The sequence below is a fragment of the Lemur catta genome, chromosome 14 (genome assembly GCF_020740605.2).
Source record: "Lemur catta isolate mLemCat1 chromosome 14, mLemCat1.pri, whole genome shotgun sequence".
NCBI classification, from domain to species: domain Eukaryota; kingdom Metazoa; phylum Chordata; class Mammalia; order Primates; family Lemuridae; genus Lemur; species Lemur catta.
Genome location: NC_059141.1, coordinates 20,737,313 through 20,761,749, shown reverse-complemented (window position 1 = coordinate 20,761,749; position 24,437 = coordinate 20,737,313). Strand labels below are relative to the sequence as shown.

The following is a 24,437-nucleotide window of genomic DNA, read 5'->3' as shown; positions in this document are numbered from 1 at the left end:
TGTTCTGAAGATTTTCAAAGATTGTTATTCAGTAGCAAAAAATGTTAGCACTGTTAACAAAGAAGTTCTGGATAGACTGGAACTCCAAGGGCAGAAGGTAACCATTCGTAAGGTACACAATTTGGTTCTGGCATTTTAGTTGAAGATATTTAGATTCAAATAACATTTGTTGAGCAGCTATTATGTGCTATATTTTTTCCTGCAGTTATGTCCTTTTCTCTCCACACTGTTATCAGCTTTAAAGGCCAAGACATAGAGTCAGGCTTTGGACTTTTAAAGTTCTTCAACCCTACTAGCTGGTCACTTTGGGCAAATAATTTTATTTTTCTGAAGCTGTTTTCTATTTTGTAATATAGGAATAATACTAGCTGCCTGACTAATTTGTTGTGTGTGGCAATCAAATTTACTCCGTGTGAGTGAGACACATAAAATACTTTTCTTTCCTTCATTATCTGTCAATTCCATCAAATGAATTTATAAGCAATTCCCACTTCAGCTCAATCCTTAAGATTAAAGGAATTATTTTTCTATCTGCAGAAATTCAGTGTAGAACAGGACTGAAACAATATTTTAGTTAATTCTGTGATGGCTTGCTTAACTTATAGCTAACAGCCAGAGTCCGCTTTTGTATACAAGGCTTGCTTGCTTAACTTATAGCTAACAGCCAAAGTCCGCTTTTGTATACAAGGCTTGCTTGCTTAATTTATAGCTAATAGCCAAAGTCCGCTTTTGTATACAAGGCCTGCTTGCTTAATTTATAGCTAATAGCCGAAGTCCGCTTTTGTATACAAGGCCTGCTTGCTTAATTTATAGCTAGTAGCCAAAGTCCGCTTTTGTATACAAGGCTTGCTTGCTTAACGCTTGGTTGCGATAAAGAGCTAAAAAAAAAAAAAAAAAAAAATATATATATATAAAAGACCTGTACTCCCGCTGCGCGGGGTCCCTGCCCATGGAAAGAGAGCACTGCGTTGGTGCTCGGGGCTTGGACCCTAGTTCGAACTAGTCAATAAACTCCTTTGCCTTTTACAGCCTCAGTGACTCTGTCATTCTGTTCCCGGGGCCGAGGGAATCTGGCTCTAACATTAGGATATTAGCTTATCAGGTCAAAGCCAAGGCCAGATACCTCTTTTACCTCATGTAGATGGAAGATCTATGCAAGTGGCCCCTGCATCTCTGGGCTATTGGTTGAAGCTGGGGCGATGTCTCCCTAGGTTTAGTTATCCTAGCTCCTGCCCCAGATCTCTTCCCCTCTGCCTCGCCGGAGCCCTGCCCTCAAATATTGAATTTGGGGCAGGAGGACCGCGCCTGAGCCCACCTGTCCCTGGAGCCTGCCTGCGGAGGAGCCTGGAGACATGCCTGGGGATGGGACCCAGGCCTTGGGGAAAGGTGAGTCCTCGACGGGGGTCCGTGGGGTGGGGGCACGCGTAACTGGCGATGGTGGCTCCGGAGAAGGGGCTTTCTGGCCTTGTCTCGCAGGCCAGCGGGGCGGGGAGGGACTTGGAGGGCTCCCAGCACAAAAGCCAAGTGCCAAGTGGCCTCTCTGGGACTTGGGAGAGGGTGGGAGCTTGCACAGCCCCCCTGGGATCGGGGGAAGTGAGTGGCTAAGCAGCCTGTCATTCCCGCTCCCCCTTCTGCCGCCCTGCAGGAAGCTGCCCCCCAGGGCCGGTGCCGGAGGGACTGATCCGCATCTACAGCATGAGGTTCTGCCCATATTCGCACAGGACGCGTCTTGTCCTCAGGGCCAAAGGCATCAGGTGAGAAGCTGGAGCCACGCCCTCCCTGAGGAAGCCCGGCCCACATAGGTGTGGGGGCAATGTTTAAAATCTGGGGCGCTCTGCTCAGATTTTAGAAGGGGCTCACTCTCCCTTTCTTCCAAGGCAAAGCCAATAAATGGTTAGTAATGGGTGGGCTTTTCTTTTCTTTTTTTCTTTTTCTTTTTAGTGGGCTCTCCTGAAATGCAAAGCTCTTTTCCAAGTCATGTATGTGTGTGGTACTTTTAGGCCAGTGCAGAGTAAACTGAATGATGGGCTGGTGACTGGGTCCCTCCCATAATGTTGGTTTAGGAAGGACACAGCCAGGGCTACAGAGGGCTCCCCTGGCTGCTCCACCGAATGTGGGCCCCCACCCGCACCCCAGGCACCTTAGGTCAACTCTGTTCTTTCTTTATTGCACTTGCTGCATCCAACATTGTCTTATTTGTTCATCCATCTTTCCCCACCTCTGCCCCCTCCATTCCCCCTCCAACACACACAGACATTCTACCCTCCCCCCAGGTATGAGTCCTCCAGGGTAGGCACTTTGTCTCTTTTATTCATGGCCAGGAAGACAGCCTGGCATATAGTAAATGCTCAAAAAATGTTTGTTGAATGAATGAACAAATGGTTCCAAACAATGAAATAGAAAGAACTGCCATGAAGAGGTGTCTGGAAGGTTCCACCATACCTGAGAAGTGGGTACATATCCTTGGAGAAGGAATTTTGGAAGACTGGTTTCCACAGGTCTGGATTTGGAAGGCAGAGCAACTTTGCAGGGGTGTGGACTGCATAGGGCAGCTGCCTCCCAAGCTGGAGCCGAGAATGTTACTCCAGGCTTCTGAGTCTCGTCTTGAAGAGTCCATCACTGGGGGTGACTTCAGAGTTGCAGACTCATGTCAAAGAAATACAGAGACTGATATAGAGATGTTTTAAATAAAATCATGTAATTCTGCCTTGTTGAGTGTATAGGGCATATATTTCCAGATTCTTCCCTTTTGCTCAAATCAAGTTGTCCCTAAGGTTACCTGGTTTTTGAGAAAAATAACAATAACTGGATATTTTGTCCATTTGGTGACAAATTGTCAGCTTAGGAACTGATGTAAACATTTCTTTAGGGCAAGATTTCTAACTTTGGCACTACTGACATTTTGGACAAGATAATTCATGTCCAGGAGGAGGGATAGATGCCATCCTGTACATTACTTGATATTTGGCAGTATCTCTGGCTCTACCTGTTAGATAGCCAGAAAATTCCACCCCTACTCCTGGTTGTGACAACAAAAATAGTCTCCAGGCATTGTCATATGTCCCTTGGGGGTGAGGATGGGGCAAAAATCACTTCTGGTTGAGACTCACCCCTTTATGTTTTAAGACAGTCTCCTACACTGAGCAAAGAATGTTCCCAATTTGTTTCCTTTAATCTTTTAAAACATGTGTGCATGCCCCTGGGAACTTTATAGTTATTTAACTCCTACTAACGTTATTATCAGAACTTCTAATAATAATGATTACGAAGAAGAATTAAGAAGTTATTACATGCCTATGTACTAGGCACTGTCCTAAACACTTCATACATATTCACTTACTTGGTCATCACAGCGATGCTAGGAGATGAGTACAGTTACTAGCCCCCATTTTATAGTTACGGACACTGAGCGCAGAGAGGTTAGCAATTTGGCTAAGGTCCCACGCTAGACAGTCCAGTGTGATGCCAGAACATGTACTCCTAACTGTTAACATTTACCATGTTCTGCTGGGACCTCTGAGTACCAGATGCGTTTTTCAAGCTTTAAAACGTACTTAACTCCCTAATGCAGTGGCTAAGGGTGTGAGCTCTGAGTGAGCCCGCCTGGCTCTGACCTTGGCTCTGCCACCCTTGTGAGAGATTCAACCTCCTGCGGCCTGATCTCCTATGAGGTAAATAGGGAATTCTCACTGGGAATCACGGGGAATAAATGAGACAGACCTAGAGGTCGTCTAACACACCTTACTACAGGAATGAAGATGATGATGTTTCATATTTTATACAAAACTTAAACTTAAAAAAACTAACTTTATAAATTGTCTCTGCTTTCAGGAAGAGCATCTGCCTACACAGGCTTCTCATTTTTATTGTCTTGTTTTCCTTTTGCGTTTAAGACATGAAATTATCAACATTAACCTGAGAAACAAGCCTGAATGGTACTATACAAAGCACCCTTTTGGCCAAATTCCTGTCCTGGAGACCAGCCAATGTCAACTGATCTACGAATCTGTCATTGCTTGTGAGTACCTGGATGACGCTTATCCGGGAAGGAAGCTGTTTCCATGTGACCCTTATGAACGAGCTCGCCAAAAGATGTTACTGGAGCTATTCTGTAAGGTATATTCAATTTAAAAAGCCACTTACACTCTATTGTATTTTGTACGTCTTTCCCAAACATCAACCCACTTTAAAGTCAAATCATTGGTGTAATTGTTTTGTGCTAATAACACATGAGTCTCAGGAGAGTACTGGCATGGAATTAGAGTAGGATATGACCACTGATGTTACTATTATTATTTTTGAGGTGCGGGGACACGGTCTCCCTCTATTGCCCAGGCAGAAGGGTAGTGGTGCAATCACAGCTCACTGTAGCCTCCAACTCCCAGGCTCAAGCGATCCTCCTGGCTCAGCCTCCTGAGTAGCTAGGACTATAGGTGCATGCTACCACACCTGGCTAATTTTTAAATTTTTTTTTTTTTGTAGAGATGAGGTCTCACTATGTTTCCCAGGCTGGTCTTGAACTCCTGGCCTCAAGCGATCCTCCCTCCTTGGCCTCCCAAAATGCTGGGATTATAGGGATGAGCCACTGTGCCCAGCCTTGACCACTAATATTAAAGGTTAAAGGCGTAACTGCTAGGGTGCTTTTCCATTTCAACTAGCAGTCTCAGGAGGTATGGTTAGGACATGTCAAATGACGATGTGACTTGACACAGGAGTATTGAAAGAACTGAAAACTGGTGATCCTTTAAAGGGAATATTTATCAGGCTTCAGATACAAAATACTGGAATGTAAAGAAGACTATGCATGGACGGGGATTGCCCTTTATAGGGGCAAGAGTGCTGTCCGGGAAATGTGAAGAATAGAGAAAAGAGGGCAGCTGTTGATAGTAAGAGAAAAAGGGATGGAGAAATTTTTAGATCCCTTTGAAAAGAAGTACAAATAACTCAATGATATTAATAGCTGACATATATTGAGCACTTAAGATATGCCAAGCACTGTCCTAACTACTCTGTAGAGGCTAACTCATTTAACCCTACAAGTGCCCTTTGAGGTGGGTACTGCTCTTGTATCCATTTTTCAGATGGGAATACTGAGGCCTAGAGAGGTTAAGTGTCCACCTAAGAGTGTACACCACGGAAGCAGCTGATAAGTAAAGAGCACTGGAGCAGCCCTGTTAAAGCACCTCCTTTTACCAGGGTACTGTGAGAAGCAGATTCCTGGAAGCACAGAGCTAACGTAGTACCCCTCGCAGGGAGCTGGGGAGTCCGTATGTGGGTGTCGGCCTGTTACGTTTGAATTATTAATACAAGGCTACTCCGCATTTGTAGGCAGAGTGGGAACATGAAGTCCCTGCAGGCTTCTCCACTAAGAATCTGTGTCCTCTGATCAGGTCCCACAGTTGACCAAGGAGTGCCTGATAGCGTTGAGATGCAGGCGGGACTGCGCTGATCTGAAGATAGCCCTGCGTCAGGAGTTCTGCAACCTGGAAAAGGTACAAAAAGGGGCCCTTCTCCTGGTCAGAGGCAATGGAGGAAGCCATGAGGGGTTGCTAAACTGGCCATGCTGACGCCTTCTGCTTTCACGAGGTTATTCTTTCTACCAGACTTTGATAAGTTCAGCATCTAGTCATCTGATGGTAACTTGTGCATGCTTGCCCTCCACTAACCTGCTCTGGGATTATTCTGGAAAATCTGACTAGGAGTGGGGGAGGATGTGTGGTGAATTTCTTCCTTTCCTGGAGTCACCACATTCCCTAAGTATCTTTTCAAGGCTTCTGTAGCTTCTACCAATGAGGCCAGGGTCTGGATTGGTTAGAAATTGTGTTTGGCTGCCTAACTGCTGTAAATTTATGTTATAATGGTTTATTCTCCCACATAAAAAAGCCAGAGGTATGCAGTTCAGGGCTATTTAAGTGGCTTCTTCATGAAGTTACCAGGGACTGAGGCCCTTTCTCTCGATTGCCTTTGTCATCCTCAGTGCAAGGCTTTCATCCTCAGAATGACAAGATAGCTGCTGGAACTGCAGCCATCACACCCAAGTTCCAGGCTCTGGAAAGGAGAGCAGAAAGGAAAAAAAAAAAAAAAAAATGACAAACAGCCATGCCCTTTTAAAGGGCTTCCCCAGAAATCCTACCCAATGACTGTTTACATTTCATTGGCCAGAACTTAGTTGTAGAGTCATAACTATCCACAGGGGAGGCTAGGAAATTTAGTCTTCTAGCTGGGAAACCCTGAATAAAATCAGGGATCTGTAATTAAGAAAGAAGGGAAAGTGGGCAGGAGCAATCTCTGCCAGTAGGTCCTTCATTAACCTGGCAGGAATGGAGCTACGTGCCCTTTGCCTCTAGAAAAATCTGGAAGGCGATTCTTTGACTTCCTTTATCTTTGTTATAGAAACTGATAAATTCCCCTTATGGGTGAGTTGTCCCTCTGTCATCAGCAAGGGAATGCTATTTTACCCCTTAGGGCAGACTGGTTATTAATACTCTTCCATTTGACCTGGATGGAGATGAAATTTATTTATATTTCCAGTGGCCTATCTTAGATTTATACAGTTGTAGTATTTATTTATGAGTATTTATGGGTGATGAATAGTCACGTGGAAGAAATGTCAACCTTTTGTCCTGAGGCCACAGACCATGGCCTTGACCTTGAGGAGGCAGTATGTTGTGGCGGAAAGATTCTTGGATCTTAAGCTTGGTTTTACAGGGTTCCAGAACTGTGGGCAGGTTCTGGACCTGTCTGGGCCTTAGTTTCCCCATGTGTGAAGCAAGGGAGTGTTTGGAAATGTATGCTCCTCACAGCCTGCAGGTTCTGCAGGGGGACCGCTCAGCAAGGGGAAGGCCTGGGGGATAGTTCCAGATCCAGCTTCACCCAGATCAGCACTGCTTTTAACCACCATGTTTACCATGACATCTCTTAAGATAGCACTTGGGGGAAGGGGGAAACTGCTGCTTTAAAACAAAAGTTTGAAAACTCTTGTGAATAGAGAATTTTAGAAGTATGTCTGTCTGTCTATATGTTTGTATATATTTATTTGAGATGGGTCTTGCCATGTTGCCAGGCTGGAGGGTAGTCACTGTTCACAGGTGCAATCATAGCATAGTACAGCCTTGAACTCCTGGGCTCAAGCGATCATCCCACCTCAGCTTGCAGAGTAGCTGGGACTACCAGGTTCATACCACCATGCCCAGCTAAGTCTTAATTTTAAAGATCAGCTGAACTGATCCCATCATGCCTGTTTACCTTCCCACAGGTAAATAAATGCTTAATCAGAGAAAGGAGTCGGAGGGGGGGAACCCTTTGAATTCAAAGATACAGTTAATTGAAAACCCATTTTCATCAGTTTCCTTCCTACACTGCATTTGGATGATGGATGGACTTTGTAAATTACAGATTGCTAAATGTATAATATTATGATGGAGGCACAGTTCTTCAGTTGGGGCTCTTTTCCAAGTGAATCAGTATTCTGTACCATGTGTTATGCTGCAGGTATTTTGCAGACACCTCATTTAGCCTTTCTAACAACTTTCTAAGGTAAATGCTACCAGTCCTACTTTGCAAATCAGAGTGGCCTCTCTGTGCAGGCTCTGAACTAGGTACTAGGAATATAAAAATTAAAGACCTTCAGGGGCCTCAAAGCCTAGAGGAGGAGATAGACTGTTAAGCCCATTTAAAACCTAAGTGTGTTGAGTACTGGGCTGGAGACATGCATATGAGAAAGTTTGGTGTATGGGGGTGAATAAGGCAAGAACTGTCTCTTCAAGAATGAATTGGAGGCATAGGAGGGAGAGATTCATGTGCTCAGCAAACAATACACAGTGAGCCGTTGGTGATGAGGGAGTGATTGGTAAGAGGTGAACTTGGAGGGTGGACCAGAGTCAGATGCTAAATGTGCCAAGGACTTTGTACTTTATGCCACAGTTGATGGGGAGTAATTTGAAGGCTACCAAGCAGGAGAGTGGCACGCTCAATGTTCAGCCCAGCAGTAGGGTGGAGGGTGGAGGGGAAATTTGGTAAATATTCATTAATATTTCCATCCACTATCCATCACTTTATAGATATTGGATTGGTCAAGCATTACTCTACTAGCTTTTCCCTCTACTATCTTACAAATATATTTTGAACGAAAGAATTAAGCTCATTTAAAAAAATTCCAGCACTGAATTTTCAGAGTGGTCCTTTAATCCCCAGTTGTTGACAGGTTGTATTCTGTCTGCATCCTCATGGGAGAATCTAGGTCGTACTCCATCCGCAGCAGGAGGGGCATGTTCTGCTGCAAACCCTACTTCTAAGGTTTTTCCCAGAAGAGAAAATGGTCTTAAATATACCCTAGGTTTGTTCTATAGCCTGGGTTTGTTTTGCGAGGAATTGGTTCATCGCATCATTAGCTCACCTTCAGCTAAGTCAGTGTAGCAGGGACCTGAAATTTGAAATCTTGAGAATCTCCACTTATCTTTGATGAACTCGAAAAATTTCCACCCTGGAGTTGAGTCCTTTTCTGCAGCTTCTGGAAAAGAGCCCGTATTCCCGATGTACGGGCAGGTGCTCTGTGTCTTTTTGCGGGGGCTGAAGGTGGGTGGGGGGCTCCTGCTTTTTAAGAACCATTTTTATCAAGAAAAAACGCTTTCTTCCTCCTCCAGCAAGTCCAGCAGCGCCCGCTGGGCGCCACCACAGGGTTTTAGGACTGGAGGCCAGGGATTTCTCTGCGAGTGCATGAAAACGGTGGGGAAGGGCGGGCAGCCGCTTCCAGGTTTGAAGCTCAATTTTTGAGGCTGCATCTGAGAGTCAGTCCAAGACCTTAGACTAGAGCTGTTAGAATGCCTGGTTTGGAGAAGTCTGAGATTCGCTTCTCTTTGTGATCTTGCATCTCCCGCAAAAATCTTCCAGATTCCTTTTTCCTCTTGTCAAGCTTTCCCGGGGAACCACGGCCAGTGCGCCTTGCCAGTACCGCCACCAGGGGGAGCCCCGCGCGCTTCCTCCTTCCCTCTCCCGCCTCAAGATGCTGACGTTCTCCTTTCGGCCCCCTGGTGGCGCCCGAGAGGCCATCGCAGAAGTGGGGGCCTTTCCACGTTCAGGGATGGAAATAGTGTCCCTTCCTCATAGCAAACTGTCCCTCCCTCTTCATTTGCACTGCTCACTCGTTACCCCTCACCATGTCTGTACTCCCATTTGTCTGTAAATTGGAGAACAGAAAAATTTAAAATAGATTTTTCTAATATTGAAGAATATGAAACACCTTTTTTGCAAAATATGTAGGATTCTAAGGGGAAAGTAATGTTACACCTCTGGAAGGTACCATGTTTGCATTAGAAAGGAGCTTTTCCATTGAGGGTCCTAAAGATGTCAACAAACCTCTTGAACCCTCAGACCTGGACTGAAGGTGTGTAAATGCTTTCAGAAGATCTGAGGGCTGGGAGGCAGAGCCTCGGCTCCCCCCGCCCCCACCCCGGCCATCTGCAGAAGCCTTACAGGGGATGTCTGGGGCCCCAGGAGAAAAGCACCTTGCAAACAGGCTGTTTTGCTTTGCCTGGTGATAGCAAGGACAGGAGTTCTGAGAATGAGGATTCCACTGGGAAGGAAGCTATTCAACATTAAGAATGGCCACTATCATGTATGTGACATAGAATCAGGGGGGAGAACTCAACACAGAGTTCTTTAAAATGACATTGTACCTTAACGTAACCCCTGCTCAGTGGTGGAAATCTAACATCAACTTCTCGTTTCATTTCTGATGATGAAACACTTAGGAAAGATAAGATATTGGAAATTCAGACTGTCAGTTCATTTTACCTCTAGCTCTATACTAAAATTTTTTCAGAGGAGCTAACTGGCTGTAAATGCAGGGACTTAGTTTAAACCGAGAAGAGAAAAGCACTGTTAGTAAAATTCCCTGAAGAACTGCTTACCAATGGACTAAGGAAGGAGGGAATTCTGATACGCTCTTCCACCATGACTGTGGGTGGCGTGTCTCACCTCTCCGCCAGGTAGGTGCTTTGGCAGGAGCTCCCGATTCAGAGAGTAAGAAACAAGAAGATTGAGGAGGCAGTTCTTCCCACAGAGAGGCTCAGAGCTGAGCCAGTCCTTGGCTGTAGGGAAGTAAAAGCATTTAGAGTTTGCTGGTTCCAAGCTTTTTGCTGTCAACTGAAATTTAAAGGACAAGTAAAGAATTCACAAGAGACTTGGGGAAGCTTCTGTGACTAGTGTCCTCATAAATACATATTTCACGCTGAATGACATGGGGTCCTGGGGGTTAGGAGAATGTTGTTTGTGTCTTAGTTCTGGCACTAACCAGAGAATCCCTTTACCCCCTTGGGACTGGGTTTCCTTCTCTGTAAAGAGCGGGGAATCCTGTGCTTCCACGTGGGAGACAACAAGAATCAGCCTACCAACATGTTTTCCTCTCTACTTCGGCTGCCAAGAAACTCAAGAGTCAAATTCAAAGCTTCATTGAAGGAACTCTGCAGGACCCATGACTTGATATCTTGATACCATTTTCCTTCCTGGTTTTGACCTTCTGTTCCAGCTTTTGGTTCCCCTGGAACTTAGCATTTTATTATTTTTCATATTAATATGTTGTTGTACAGATTTTTTTTACACTGGACCTCGAATCTTTTGTCTACTGAGCATTGTAAACTGAGGAGGTCACACTAGATTAGTTTCAAGGGCCCTTCCAGTCCTGATGTTCTGGGATTCTAAGGAAAAGTAATTTTACTTGTCTGGAAGTTACCAGGTTTGCATAGAAGGGAACTATCCCGTTGAGAAGCCTAAGATTTCAGCAAACCTCCAAGGAGGTCTGGCCAGGATGTTCTCCTAAATCACTGGGATGCATCTTTAACGGAGTCAGCACTTTGTCCCAGTTTATGGGAAGCGAGATTTTTCTACCGGGATTTTAAGACTTGCCCAGTGTGAAATGGGTGGAGAAATCCCTGACTGGGGCAGGGTTAAGAATCTGCAGCTGTGTCAGGAACTCTCAGTAGTTTTGATGTGGGTGGTCTGAAGCCACACTTGGCTCTAAGAAAGTCTGAGGGAAAGTGTGTGTTTTGAGGGGAGGACGGACGAAGGATTGTTGATCTGTTTCATCTTGACTTTTACCATGCGTGATGATGTTACTCCTCACCATAACCTCTGAGGTGCGTGCTGACGTGCCCACCGTTTTGCAGATGAGAAAATGGAGGCTTGGGGAGGAGGTAAGTTGCCCTGGGTTCGGTGTTGAAGGAGAGGTGAAGCACAGGCCCAGGTCTGCTGGACCCTGAGCTCACCTTCTTACCTCCAACCCTGGACCACCCCGCAGCCGCGTCAACAAGCTGGTCTGGCCTGTGAGGAAGCAAACCTGGGTGTCTCCTGGCTGCTGGTGCCATCCCTATGCTGGGACCCAAATTTTCAGCTTGATTCTGGTCCCCTTGCCCTCGGTCACTCACCAGAGCCCCAACATCTGGGGACGGAAACCAGCATAGCTTACTTCTACAGTCACTGCGGCCCAGCAATCTAGACCTATGGCTATAGGGAAGTACTCAGTTCACTATGAGTTATCTAGGTCAAAGTGAGCAGCTTGCTTGATTTAGCTAGGTAATTGGCACCATGTTTTTCTCTTTGGGAAGGCCTGGACCAACAGTAACTTTTGCTAAGCACTTTTGTTTTTTTAAATTTGCAGGTGCTTTTTGGGGGGCTGTCTTTGGCTACTTGTCTGTTGAGAATTTATCTGTTTTCTTTATAGTCCATCTTTCTGGGTTGATGTGCTTTGTCCCATTTGAAAATAAGAAATTTCATTTTAATGTGAAAAGTTGATGATGTTGAGTGGCCAACAAGTGTGAGGTTTGAAGAGCTCAAATGAAAAAAGAAAGTATGATAGAACCACAAAGTTGGGATTTGAGGGAGCCCAGTAAATAGCACTGCTCTTTTCTGCTCTGGTTTTGAACCAATGGAGAAATAAGGCAAAAGAATAAGACACATGGAGATGACAGTATCCCTTTTCTTATAGATAGAGTGGGTCCTGGAGAATGGGGGTGACAATTGCACTAAGCGGGGTTCCTAATGCAGGCTTTCAGCATCAGCCTCCCCCCTCCAGGGCTGAGCTCATCCATGGAGGGCTTAGTGACTGAGGAGCGGCTCCGGGCTAAGAGGGAAGGGCTGGGCCACCTCTGCCTAGTTGTTCTCCTAATTTCTCCAATCAGACCAGCCGCACTAGAGCTATCACTCCAGTGTTGGAGGGGGCTGAGTGTGGCCAGGAGTGTGACTCTAAAGGAAGTGGAGGAATCCTCAGGAAGATGCAATCCTCCTACAAATAGGGAGGAGGATCAAAGCCTTAGTTCCCCATCTTTGAGAATTCATTTGATATCTGTATTTCATATCTATAAAGATGTCAGCAGATGTATAAATTAACTTGCTTTTGTTTACTCTGTCTCCATTTGTAGATTCTTCACTATCAGAACACAACCTTCTTTGGTGGAGACTGTATATCCATGATTGATTACCTCCTCTGGCCCTGGTTTGAGCGTCTGGATGTGTATGGGATTGCAGAGTAAGACATTTGACTTTGTGTCATAAATTCCTGGGGTCACACTGAGTACCATGGTTGCAAAGGCCTGTGTACCATTAAGCCCCCTGTGGGCATGTCTCAGGATGTCCATGAAATGAATCAGGTTTCTAAACCATAGAATGTGCTTCCTTGTTCAAAATGCATCTGTGCTCTGCTACCAGCAACTACAGAAGCACACTCTGACCCTATTTCTGTGGATGAGACCCTGTGTCCAGATGTCCAAAAGCCTCCCGTGGGGCTTCACCCACACGCAGGCCGGTGCTGACAGCAGGTGGAGAGCCACAGGCAGGTGCGGCACACCGATGACTGTCTGCAGCTCCCTCAGTGGCACTCCACCTGGCCCTGCGGGGTCACCCAGCAGACACCATAGACCTTGGTCACATCTTATTTCCCTGAGGAATTTTCCCTCAGATAGGAATACCCTTTTAAAAAAGATTTTGAAACTAACATGTGCTTGATGTGAAAACATACAAACAAACAAAATGGCAACCACACCCATGGAAGTGTAGAGAAGTTAAAGCAGAAAAAAAAACCAGCTAGGCAGGGTCCTGGGCGGAGCACATGCTCTGCTACCTGCAGGCTCAGAAGGGCAGTTGGATGTGTGCTGATACCTGCTCTAATCCCGGCCAGCCACGCGGTGGGTGCCGGACATTTCCAGTGTTTGGGAATCCAGTTCTCACAATGCATGGGCTGGAGCCCACCCAGGAGTCCTTTTGTGCACTTCCCACTTTAGCCTTCTCTGAAGGAAGGTCAGATATGACCTATTTGGATATTGGAAACTCTCAAGCATAAAAGCAACAAAAACCTGTCTCCTCTGAAGACAGAGCACTGAGGCACAGGTTAGGGAACCTCCCTCTAGTCCTGGATCTCCCGTTGCCTCTTGTATTCTCTAGAGCAGGTCACTAGACACCCTAGACCTGATCCACCCTGGAAAGGGCCCTGTCAGCTCTGTTGTTTCCAGGTTTCATGATTGTTTTATTCATTAACAAAAAACATTTTGGAAACTCCTTGTCTTTATTTTTCTCAAACTCCCTAGAGTAAACTCTGAGGCTGACCCAGGAGCGTCTATTTCGGGGGTTTGTCTTTTTGTTGGTAAACAATGAAGCACAGATACATGATTGCCCCAGAGCACCAGGCCACGAGCATTTCACTATATTGTTAGAAGCAACAACAACTTCTACACGTTCAGCCATTCCAAAAATAAGATTTTCCTCCAGCAAATGCTCATGTTCACTTGGTAATGAGATAACTTTATTCCCCAAATAAACCCACTCGTCACATCTTGTAAATCTGAAAAAAGCAGTCCCTGTCCCGCTCCTGACGCCTTCATGGTGTGCTGACACTTCTCTCCTGTCTTGCAGCTGTGTGAGCCACACCCCAGGCCTCCGGCTCTGGATCTCGGCCATGAAGCAGGACCCCACGGTGTGTGCTCTTCTCACGGATAAGGGCATCTTCCAGGGCTACTTGAGTCTCTATTTTCGGAACAACCCTAATGCCTTTGACTATGGGCTATGCTGAGCCCGCAGTTCCCCCCGTCATCATCCAGAATTCCCAAGCTTGTCATGATCCTGCATCAGGGATTGTCTTGGGAATCAATCCGTCTCTGTCCCTTTCCTTGAGGTTCCCAATAAAAATGAAAACAGAAACTGTATTCTTTCTGATAATTATTTGTCTGACTCCTCTGGCCTGGAGCTTCTAACGATTCTCTAGAGTCACTAGACAGTGCCCAGTGCACGCGTCCGAGCGCATTTTGGGAGGCTGTGTGCCTTCCGGCTCCTTGGCCTTCAGCCCAGTTGACCTCCGGATTATTGACAATAATATACTTATTAGCACTCTGGTGCTGATGCCAAGGCTCAGGGTCCTCCCATGACTGACGTTTGTCACTGCAGATGGGTACCCTCCCAAAACTTCCCTGGTGAGAGGGCTTGAGAAGAGGGAGAAAGGAGGAGGAAACACTCTAAACCCAAATACCTTCCATTTGGCCAATGAACGCGGTCATCCATGTGGGCGTGCATAAGTATGTTTCTCTCCCAGGCTTTGGCCATGGGCCTGGGAGACACCGAGGGTCTTGTGAGTGGAAAGAATTCCAAAGCAGGAAATGAGACACCCGTTTATCACCCTGGACTAACTACGTCCGAATGTCACTGGTGCTGTCAGGGCTCAGGATGTCTCACAAAATGTTCTATAGCCGGCATCCTGCCTTAAAAAATAATACACGCCCCGAACCCAGTCACAGGCAAAGGTCACCCTGTTGATTTGCGTCACACACTTTCCAATCATCCCAACAGATGCCTCGGGTTGCCTGTCATGTACCAAGGCCAGGGCCGGGCAGGGGACACATTTGATAAGTACATGTGCCCTGCCCTCCCCATCTCTCCACTCATCTTGGTTGAGGTTTTAAACGTAGTACTTTGGAGCTGCTCACCCTGCAGAGGGAATGCTTGTCTCAGCTTGGTGCCACCCCTCCTGCCCCACTGAAGGCAGTGAAGAGCTGAGCATGGCCAGGTGCTGGCAGGTGCCTCAGCCTGGGCGCTTCTCCCACCTGCCCTGTTGGAGAGGGACGGAGTCTGTCCAATGCTGTTCCATCTCAGTGTCTAGGGATTAGCCTGTGATCATTTCAACTTTGCTCATGCTGAATCTTTTTCTGCGCTCCCAGCCATGCTGAAATGCCAGGCAGCAACGAGAGTGATGCTTTGCCTTGTCTGTGCCCACTGAAGAGCTGTCGGCTGCCCCTTCCTCTGCCGCAACCCAAACCAGCCCTCTTCTCTCGCACGGCTCATCCCAGCCCTGCCATCTGCTGGCTCTGGTCTTATTTTGACCCATGTAAATAGTTACCAGGTGTTACTCCGTGCCAGTTGGACAGCCCATTTGGTGAGGTGGCCTGGCCTTCCAGAAGAGGCGCCACGTGACGGGAGCAGTCTGCCATACCATCTGCTCCGGATGTGGTGCCCTGTTGCCATGGCACCGAGTTAATGCAGAGTGAAGTCTGTGAATCACCATTTCCCTGGGATCTTTGCTCAGAAAGAGGAGAATCGTCTCCTGTGGCCTCTCATAGGACTTAGGGGGCTGATCAGCCTTGGCAGGTGTAAATCCTGCATGCTAGCGAGTGCTTGGCATAAGACCAAATTGCTCTTGGTGCAAGTTTCTGGGTTGCCAAAACAAAAGTCTTCTCTTTGGGGGCTCCACATACTAATTTCCCATTCATCTTCACTTCTGAGTGCCCGGAAGGCTGGCCATTGGGTCTTTTCAAACATTTTGCCCTTATCCCTGGCTCTTGAGCCTTCACAAATGCTATTTCCTCCACATGCTATTCTTTTTCAGAGCAGCCTACTAGTTTCTTCCAACCAGCTTTTTCTCTTGCAAGGTTCAGATCAAAACTCTTCTTTTTGTAAAGAGACGTGGTGTACCATAACGGTTAAGAACAGGGCTTGGAGGTCAGATACACTGTGTTCAAATCCTGGCTCTGCCACTCATTAAGTTCCTTGGGCAAGTTGCTTGACCTCTATGAGCCTCAGTTTCTTATCTGTAAAATGGGACCATGCTGTTAGCCCCTGTGCTGCTTATTCTGAGTCTCTCAGTCTCATTGCCCTTGGCACTGGCTTTGTCATGGGGGAAGTCTGGGACCTGGTGGGCAGGACCTCACGTGCAGCCCCCACGTTGAGTGGACATATGGAGAGAAGGCAGGGGGCTGCTCTACCTTGTTCCTTTCTGGATCATTAAATGTTCAGGCTGAGCAACCTTGCTGCTTGAGGTGATGTCTTGCCTTGTTCTGGACACATGGAGTTTGTGTAGCTTTCCTGCCTGGCCAGATTATAAAATGCCAAAAAGAGTTAACAAATCCGCGGAGACGGCTTCTTAGGAACTGCACCGGGCAAGGCTGTGAGTATCCACAGGGCTGAACACCACCGACCTCCTCCCTGGCCTTGAATCTGGTTCTACTTACAGCATCCGCTGTAGTCTCACTTGATTCCTCGGTGGGGGTATGTGGGGTACATATGGGCTGACTCACTGTCCTGGGCTGGGAGATCTTGGGGCTGACCTGCAGCTTCCAGACCCCTGAGGCTGATTCAGCACTAGCCATGCCTTTGGGAAGAGACTCAAGGCCATCGTCAGTCCTTGGGGGTCCAACTGCTGTCCCAGGAGACCTTTGGTCTATCATAGCCCAGTCCACTCTTCAGGAGTAAGTATCCAATAAGGCCATGGGGGCTGTGCCAGTCATCTCTGGCCAGTTGGGAAGACAGCCAAGGGTGGCTGATGAGAAGAAACAAGATGTGGGTCTTTGCTTTTCATTTCTATTCTAAATAAGCTCACTCCAAATATCACTGACCAGTGGGTTTGAAAGGAACAGGTATGACAGAACTCTTCCTGACTTCCTACCCCACTCTTGTTCTGCAAATCTCACTTTGCACTTTTAAGACCTACCCGTTCCCATCAAGAAAAGAAGAAATGTCTTTGAACATCTCTGAGGTTTCTGTGGTTCCATCTTTCTGGGAGATAATTTGTTGTCAACAGTTTTATTTTCTGGTTTCTTTGTGGAGCTGCAGAGAAACATCAAAGGATGGAAAATGCCATTTTCACCGTTAAAGCAGAGCCCTACGTTGTGCAGGAGCAAATAAACTGGGCTTGGGCTCAGATGAATAGAGGTCAAGCATCTGGGAGACAGAACAATTACGTGGATTTGATTTTCTTTGGGAAGGCTCTTCATGTTTTAGGGAGTTAAACTGTTATAGCTCAAACTCAAAGCTAATCTGGTTGTTCTCATATTCCCCTCCTGCAGGCCTCAGAGCCACACAATTTCACTTTGAGTTACTTAGCATCCTTCTTTGATCTTGACTATTTTGCAGCCATTGGTCTTGTCTTCCTATAGACCTAGTTCCTTGGGGACAGAGCCCTTGTCTTATACTTTTGTTCTCCATGTAGTGCCTGAGCCAGGTGGATCTAGCACATGGTGTTGCTCAGTACTTGGTTAAATACCTTTTCCTCACTCTTTGGTCAGGATGATGGAATAAATCCCAGGCAGTAGTTCTGTTTATGTAAGGTGCTTGGTGGTGAATCCATATACAGCAAGTTGGTAAGGACAGAATGCAGTGACTACCAGGAGAGGAGGGATCACTTCAAACAGGCTTTGTGCACAGAGATGTTCACTGCTGTATTGTTTATAATAGCAAAAAAGTGGAGACAACTTACTCCTCCACAGGGGAGGCTGGGTAAATTAGGGTACATGCACACAGACGGTGAGATAATAAGCAGCTGTTTTGAAGAATAAGGTAGAACCTAATGTTCAAAAAGATATCCAAGGAAAGTTAGACGGTATGATACCATTTATGTAAAAAGGAACAAAAGGGATCATCTTTTATTTTCTCCTGCACAATGTGGGGCTCCGCTTTATAGGTGAAAATGGCATTTTCCATCCTTTAATGTTTCTCTGCAGCTCCACAAAGAAACCAGAAAGTAAAACTGTCAACAACAAATTAGCTCCCAAAAGATGGAACCACATAAACCTCAGAGATGTTCAAAAACACGTACACATACATAAAAAAAATCTTGAAGGATGCACAAGAAATTTAATATTGGTTATCTCTGGGGAGTGGACTGAGAAGTTGGGAGGGGGACCTTTAGTCTGTTACTTAATTTTTCTGTCAGTAGTTGAATTTTTTTATTATGACTCTATTGTTTTTGTTTTAAAAAAATCAAACTAGTTAAACAAGCAACCTATCTTTGGAAGGCAGTGAGAAAAGTTAACTCTAGAAGAGGCCCCTCCCAGGTGGTGGAGGGGACAGCCAAGGCGAGGTGAGGGCACTGCTGCCCTTTGCTGTGTGCTTCTTGGCTGCCTCTGCCTTCCGTCCCCTGGCCAAACCAAACAGCCTTCCAGCTCTGTCCCACGAGGCCGAGACTAGACGGACCATGAGAACGTTCTGAATCACAGCCTGGGAGAGACTCAAGTTAGGACTTCCTGCATATTCACTGACCACTGCCAGCTGCCGCCAACCCTGCTCTGGAAGCTGGCCATATATCCCACAGCACTGAGCGCGGGGCTGCTCACAGTTAAGAACTCCATAGTTGTGGGGTGAATCAAGTTGCTGTCTCACTCAAAAACCACCCATGGCTCACCACTGCTTGTTGCATGAAGTCCACATTTGCCTTAGATTAGTGTTCAAGGTTTCCGTGGTTCAGCCCTACTCTTTTGCAACCTTATTTGCCACAATTTCTCAGTATATACCAACATATATGCCAGCACTGTCTGGGTTGGAATCCTGGCTTTGTTACTTACCACCGTGTGACCATAGACAAGCCACTTAGCCTTTCTGTGCCTCAGTTTCCTCATCTGGAAAACAGGGAGGGTAAGAACAGCACTCATCTCACAGGACTGGCATGGAATTACGTGAGTTAATATACCTAAGTGTGCGTAGAAGGGTGCCTGGTACACGGTAGGTGCTGCTTCAGTGCTGCCTGCCTCTTCGCCTTCCCACATTCACCCCATGGTTCTGGCCGGAATGCGTTTCCTGGTCGCCGTCCTACCCGTCTTTCAGAGGCTGTATTGGGCAGCACCCCACCACGAGGCCTTCCCTAATCACCTCAGGTATCAGTGGTGCTTGGACTTCCTGCATCACCCGGGGAAGCTGGTGAAATGCAGATTCCTGTGTCCAACTTCTACAGATTCCACCAAAGTCTGCGGCATGGCCATGAACCTGCACCCAGGTGAGACCCGTATGTGTAGTGCAGGGTTACACTTGGAGAAATAGGCCCTCACTGGTCTTCTTTGAACCCATTAGCACTGCATTTTGATCCTTCTTGTGGTGCTGTTGATAGGCGAGTACTGGGAAGGCCACCTTATGCAGTCCCTCCCAGGGGCACAGGCTTGGTCCTATTCATTAGTCTGTCTTCCACAGTGCCTTGCGCATGTGAGGCTCCCCATAAATGCCTGTGGACTATTACTGACCAGCGAGGAAGACGTACTCACCATCTTTTGCCTCCCCTGTCCTCTCTCTGCTTCTCACATCTACTGTGAGTGGGTGTGCTCTAGAGAAGCCTGTGGTGAAGCCGATGCCACTCGGATCACAGATCCCAAGCAGGGTAATTGGATGCTCCCAGGTCTATCTTCCAGTAGCTCCGTAGGGAAAGGAGTCCACTTGGGTTTTCTGTAACTTTCCATTTGGAAGGGAAGTGAGAAGGCTTCCTCAACTAGGGGTGCCATCAGTCACTTGGGGGAAGTTTTAAAGATAGAGCCTTGCCCAACCACTCCAGATTGAATTCTGGGCACCACGTAGGTTCAAGGTGGGGTCTGGGCAATTGACCAGGATCACTAGGTGATTTGGATGACACCCTTGGTTATGAACCAGAGCGCTAGTCACGGGTTCTCAACCAGGGCTGTTTCCTTCAGCAAGGCATGAAGATGGGCTGGCACTTTTGAGGACACAGGGCCCTCCTCCAAGTTAACCAATCTCTTGGCCTTGAGCCAGCCCTGTTCATTTCACCCTTGTCAGGAGATGCAGCAAATACAGCCCTAGAGCATTTTGCAAAGCATGTGAGCAGATGCTGGGTAAAGCCCAGAATCCTTGGGAAGGAAAAAAGATTCCTTGGAGAAAGAGGGTGGGGGCTGTGAGTGGAATGGCCAAAGTGCTCTAAAGGACTAGAAATCTTCCATTTAAAAGACAATCTTTTTCTTCAAAAACCAAAAGCTTCCTGTTACTTCCGGCTGCTACATTTCTTAGCACACATCAGCTCTGTAAAATAAGGTCTTGGGCTCGAATCAGCTTGCCCTACGATTGGCTTTCAAAGGCCCTTTCTGGAACTCTGTGGGCACCATACAAGTTGCCTCAAAGACAGGCTAGGAATATTCTATTTTGTTATTTTTTAAAGTTTGCTGAAAGTGTAAGAATAAAAGGGGAGTGAAAGCTTCTTGTCAATAGTCAATAGGAAATCCACCCCCTCCCCAACTCTGCCCTGGGAACCTCACAGATTTCCTGAAGTTAAAAACAAACACTGTGATTGTCTCTACTCCTTGCAAGATTTAATTCTTCCTTTAATATAAATAAGGCAGCATGAAACACCAAGAGCCCCACTGCTTTCTGCTTCAGAAGCAGCTTTGGTGCACAAAAGATTGCTGTTTCCCCACCGAGTTCTATAGTCTCTGTATAAAATAAACAAGAAGCCAGAAAGTATTTTTACAGCGAACTTTCTCCCGGAAGCAGAGGGGAAGCAGAGGGAGATCCAGGCTTGGTCTTGGCTTCTGGAGGATAGTTTTTGGTTGCTGGGGTCTCTTCAAAGCACAGCGGGATCAGGATGAAGAGGGGAAAGGCAAGGGTGATAATAAATAAGGAAATTTGCTCTGATTCTAGAAATGCATTTGATGGAATTGGGGGTCTGGTGCTCAGGGCTGTTGTTAGAGACACACTTGAGCAGGTTTATCCCCTGGAGTGCCCGGCTGGTGGCTGGGAGGCTGGGGAGGGGCAGACCCAAGCCTGTGCTCAGTCTAACTCCCACTCACACAAGAAGGCTTCCTATAGGCTGTGTTGCCCTGGCCACAGCCACGCCTCCCCACTGTGAATTAACTCTAGCGGGCAAATGGTCCATCTTCCTGAGATTTCCAAGGCTAGGTGAGAGGACTCCAGTGGGTAGGGGAAGGAGCGGCTTTCTTCAGTTCACAGTGAACCTGGGCACCCCTGTCGAGTTGGGTATGCTGTCTGGGAGACGTGGCTGGCTTAAACCCTGGAGCTGTAGCTGCGCCTGGAGGAGGAAGTGGTGTGGCTGGAGGGAGAACACGGGTATAGTCTTAACTCTTGTGTTTCCTCCTTGGCCCTCTGCAAGGGTTACTGAGGTGATGTTGAAAGAGGAAATCTCAAAGGGCCAGTGAAACCACAGGTGGAGAAGAGGCTTCCTGACCCTCTTGAACCAGACCTGGAGCTGCAGTCCAGCTCCAGCTGCAGGCTCTGGCACCCACCCAGTGACCACAGTCCCCAGCAGTGCCAATGTGTCATCTCTGAGGCCTGAGGGCTGTGCCCACAGTGCTGACCCTGTGGGTCCCAGCCAGCTGAGCCTCCGCTCTTTGTGATCTGTGTGATCAGCAAGGCCCATGCAGTAAGGTGGGTTCTGGGCAGTGAGGGAGCCCCGCTGAAGTGAGGAACTGGGGGGACTTGGGGCCTGCAGACTGGAGCTGGGTTTCCACAGCAGCTCTTGCTTCCAAGCACACCCTGCCCTAGGATTGGGACCCCGAGACAATCCAGGGCTACAGCATCCCTCGGCCCTGGGCTCTGCAACTTCCTTTGAACTGGGCCAGACTGCAAGCCAGATCCCAGCACCCTGGGTACCAGGCTCTGTCCTTTGCCCCAGTCACACCTGTCTGTGCATCTCTTTCTCTAGATCAGCTTCCAGCGTCAGCCTCTACCCTCCCCCTACCACACTGGTGGTCAGAGAGACCAGCTGTGAGGGGCTGCTGAGCTGGCACCCAGCATGGTAAATGACACCCATGGTGCTCGGGACATGGCACACCGAGTGGAGGGGGGTGCACACGAGTGAGAAGTGTAGCTGAAAGGCAGCTAACTCCAAGCTTCTCTCTGCCATCAAGTACCCATTCCCATGTGACACAGACATTAGCCTTGGGACCTCAAATCTCTAACAGGTCTTTTCTCTAAATAGTATAAAAAAGTGGCAGCCACAGTGACAGCCCTATTGTTGTGCGGGGTGTGGATCAAAGGTTCTGTCCCTGTTAGTGCTTTGGCTGCAGATGGCTGGGGCCAAGAGTTCCTGGGATTGGGGTGATGAAACAGGTCCCTGTCAGCATTCTTGTAGATCCTCTGCTGTTATTCAAGTACAGACTGGACCTTGGATGGAAAAGGAATTACACAGAAACCAGTGACTGCATTGTTCAGTGTCCACAGTGTTCTTTCATCATCTTGGCCATTTGTGGTGATCCAGAAGTAAGCTGTAAAGGATCAGTCCCCAAACCCAAATAAGAGCTTTACCAACAGGCCCCAAAGGCATGAAAGCAAACCTGCTTCCAGTTGTATCATTTTCTCCGCATTGTGGGGCCTGGCTTCCTGGCAGGCTGAGCCGTGGCTCCCACCAAAGCCTGCCTTGTTCCCAGGACAGGGCTTGCAGATGCCCCAGGTGTGAACGTGGGTGTTGCCCTCATCCTGGCATCCTGGGTCTCATGTGCTCTACAAGACGACAGCTTTTTGGGGCAGGCTGGCATGATCTGCAGGGACATGAAGGGAATACTCGCTGATGAGTGCTGGGGCATTCTTGAGCATCTCATAGAAGGAGTCCACTGTCTTACGGTAGAGATTTCGTTGCAGGACAAAAGGCCGGAAGAGGTTGAGAGGCTCAGCCCTGCGCAAGGCCTCAGGGAGTCCCATGGCCTCGGGCACCTTGCGGTTGCCGATGAAGAAGTGATGGAGCTTCTTCTCGAGCAGGCTCTTCTCCAGGAAGCAGAGCAGCTCTTGCAGACGAGCACTGAGCTGCCCGGCCTTCCAGTCGGTGGCCTTCCGGAGCAGCAGGAGGTGCAGCAGGGCCGTCTTTACATGGTAGGTGCTGAGCCCGCTGGGGCCGGTCAGACGGCTCTGCTTGGAGAGCAGGAAAGAGGCGATCTGCAAGCAGCTGAGGTGGCAGGCACCCTCGGGCAGCGCCTTTAAGGTTGTTCGGAGGAAGTGTCGCTCATAGACTGCAAAGGACAGAAGCCAGTCAGTGCTGGAGGCCGAGGTCCCCCAGGAGGGCTCCCTGGGAAGGTGGGAGACAAAGTACAGGTCTGAGTCCTCACATTGGATCACAGGAATCAGGTTGAAGGGCATGAACTTCCCTGAACGGAACTTGATCTTGAGGGACCCTGGGCTGTCCAGCTGGCCGAAGGCCAGGTCGAACTCGTACTTGCGGGCAATGCGGTGCCAGGCTCTGGTGAGGGCCGTCTGGAACCACTTCATGACCTGCATCGTGTCCAGGTACGGGGAATCTCTAGCACACAGCAGGTCTTCCATCTCGCCACTGGGCTGCACCAGGCTGTTCTTGCCGTGGAGGAGACAGAGCATGTCTTCCCCCAGCTTGGTCTTGCCGCAGATACAGCCCAGGGAATCCCTGTCAGCCCGGACCACCTTAATCTGGCCGTAGCCCTGGCGATCCAGAGGCACAGAGCGGCTGGAGCACCAGAGCTCCGGGTGGAAGCGGTAGGGCTCTGGGGGCGTGAAGGGCACAAAGAGGTGACACACCAACGGCCTGTCCGCCTGCCAGTTCTCATACATGCTATCCACGCCAATGAAGTCCTCCACCTCCATGTCTGTGTCCCGATTGCAGAGGCTCCTCAGGGCTTCCAGCAAGTCGTCCACGAAGCCTTCCACGAATTCCCGGGTGCGGGCAGCGTCTGCCGTGCCCCCCCGGATGCAGCGCTCATAGAAGTGGCTGAGGGAGGCCTTGTCGGGCAGGGTGAGGCCTCTCAGCGGGGTGCCCCCCAGCGCAGGCAGCTCGTCCTCATCACCGCCCAGGCACTCGGGTGAGGGCCCGTCCTGGTGGTCCTGCCGCCACACCTCGATCATCAGGAAGAGGATCATGCAGAGCGTGCTCCAGAGGTCCCAGGCCGCGCGGGTCTCGTTCTGCTGCTTGCCCTCCTCCGCCACCCGCGCCAGGGCCTCCTTCTCGGCCGCCAGCCGCGCCACCTCCTCCTCCAGGCGCAGCTGCTCCAGCTGCAGCTTCTCCTGGTGCGCCTGCATCTTGCGGATGATCTCCTCCTCGTTCTCGGGGACCGTGGCGTTCTCCCGCGGGAACAGCAGCGGGTGGTTGACGATGGCGGTCACCACCACCAGGCACACCCGGAAGAGCCCCATGGCCATGGCCGGAGCTTTCCTGGGAACAGAGAGACCGACAGTCACGCCAGGCTTCCCTCAGGGCCATTTCTTCCCTGGGCCCCGCACCA

The 24,437-nt window shown here is 48.4% G+C and overlaps 2 protein-coding genes across 2 annotated transcripts in view; one reads left to right on the top strand and one right to left on the bottom strand.

The window, feature by feature from the left end:
- Nucleotides 1–1,158: 1,158 nt before the first annotated feature.
- Nucleotides 1,159–14,189, top strand: GSTO2 (glutathione S-transferase omega 2). The gene is made up of 6 exons (XM_045567775.1): nucleotides 1,159–1,386; nucleotides 1,646–1,754; nucleotides 3,894–4,116; nucleotides 5,391–5,492; nucleotides 12,414–12,520; nucleotides 13,900–14,189. Exons 1-6 carry the CDS (start codon nucleotides 1,353–1,355, stop codon nucleotides 14,054–14,056), a joined length of 732 nt encoding a protein of 243 aa, XP_045423731.1. The 5' UTR covers nucleotides 1,159–1,352; the 3' UTR covers nucleotides 14,057–14,189.
- The window catches only part of LOC123649623 (inositol 1,4,5-trisphosphate receptor interacting protein), a 31,098-nt gene continuing 20,428 nt past the window's right edge, over nucleotides 13,768–24,437 (bottom strand). Inside the window, exon 2 of the mRNA XM_045567774.1 lies at nucleotides 13,768–24,367. Within this exon, the coding sequence (XP_045423730.1) occupies nucleotides 22,696–24,354 (1,659 nt within the window). The 5' untranslated portion in view covers nucleotides 24,355–24,367 and the 3' untranslated portion in view covers nucleotides 13,768–22,695. The remainder of the gene's footprint in view (nucleotides 24,368–24,437) is intronic.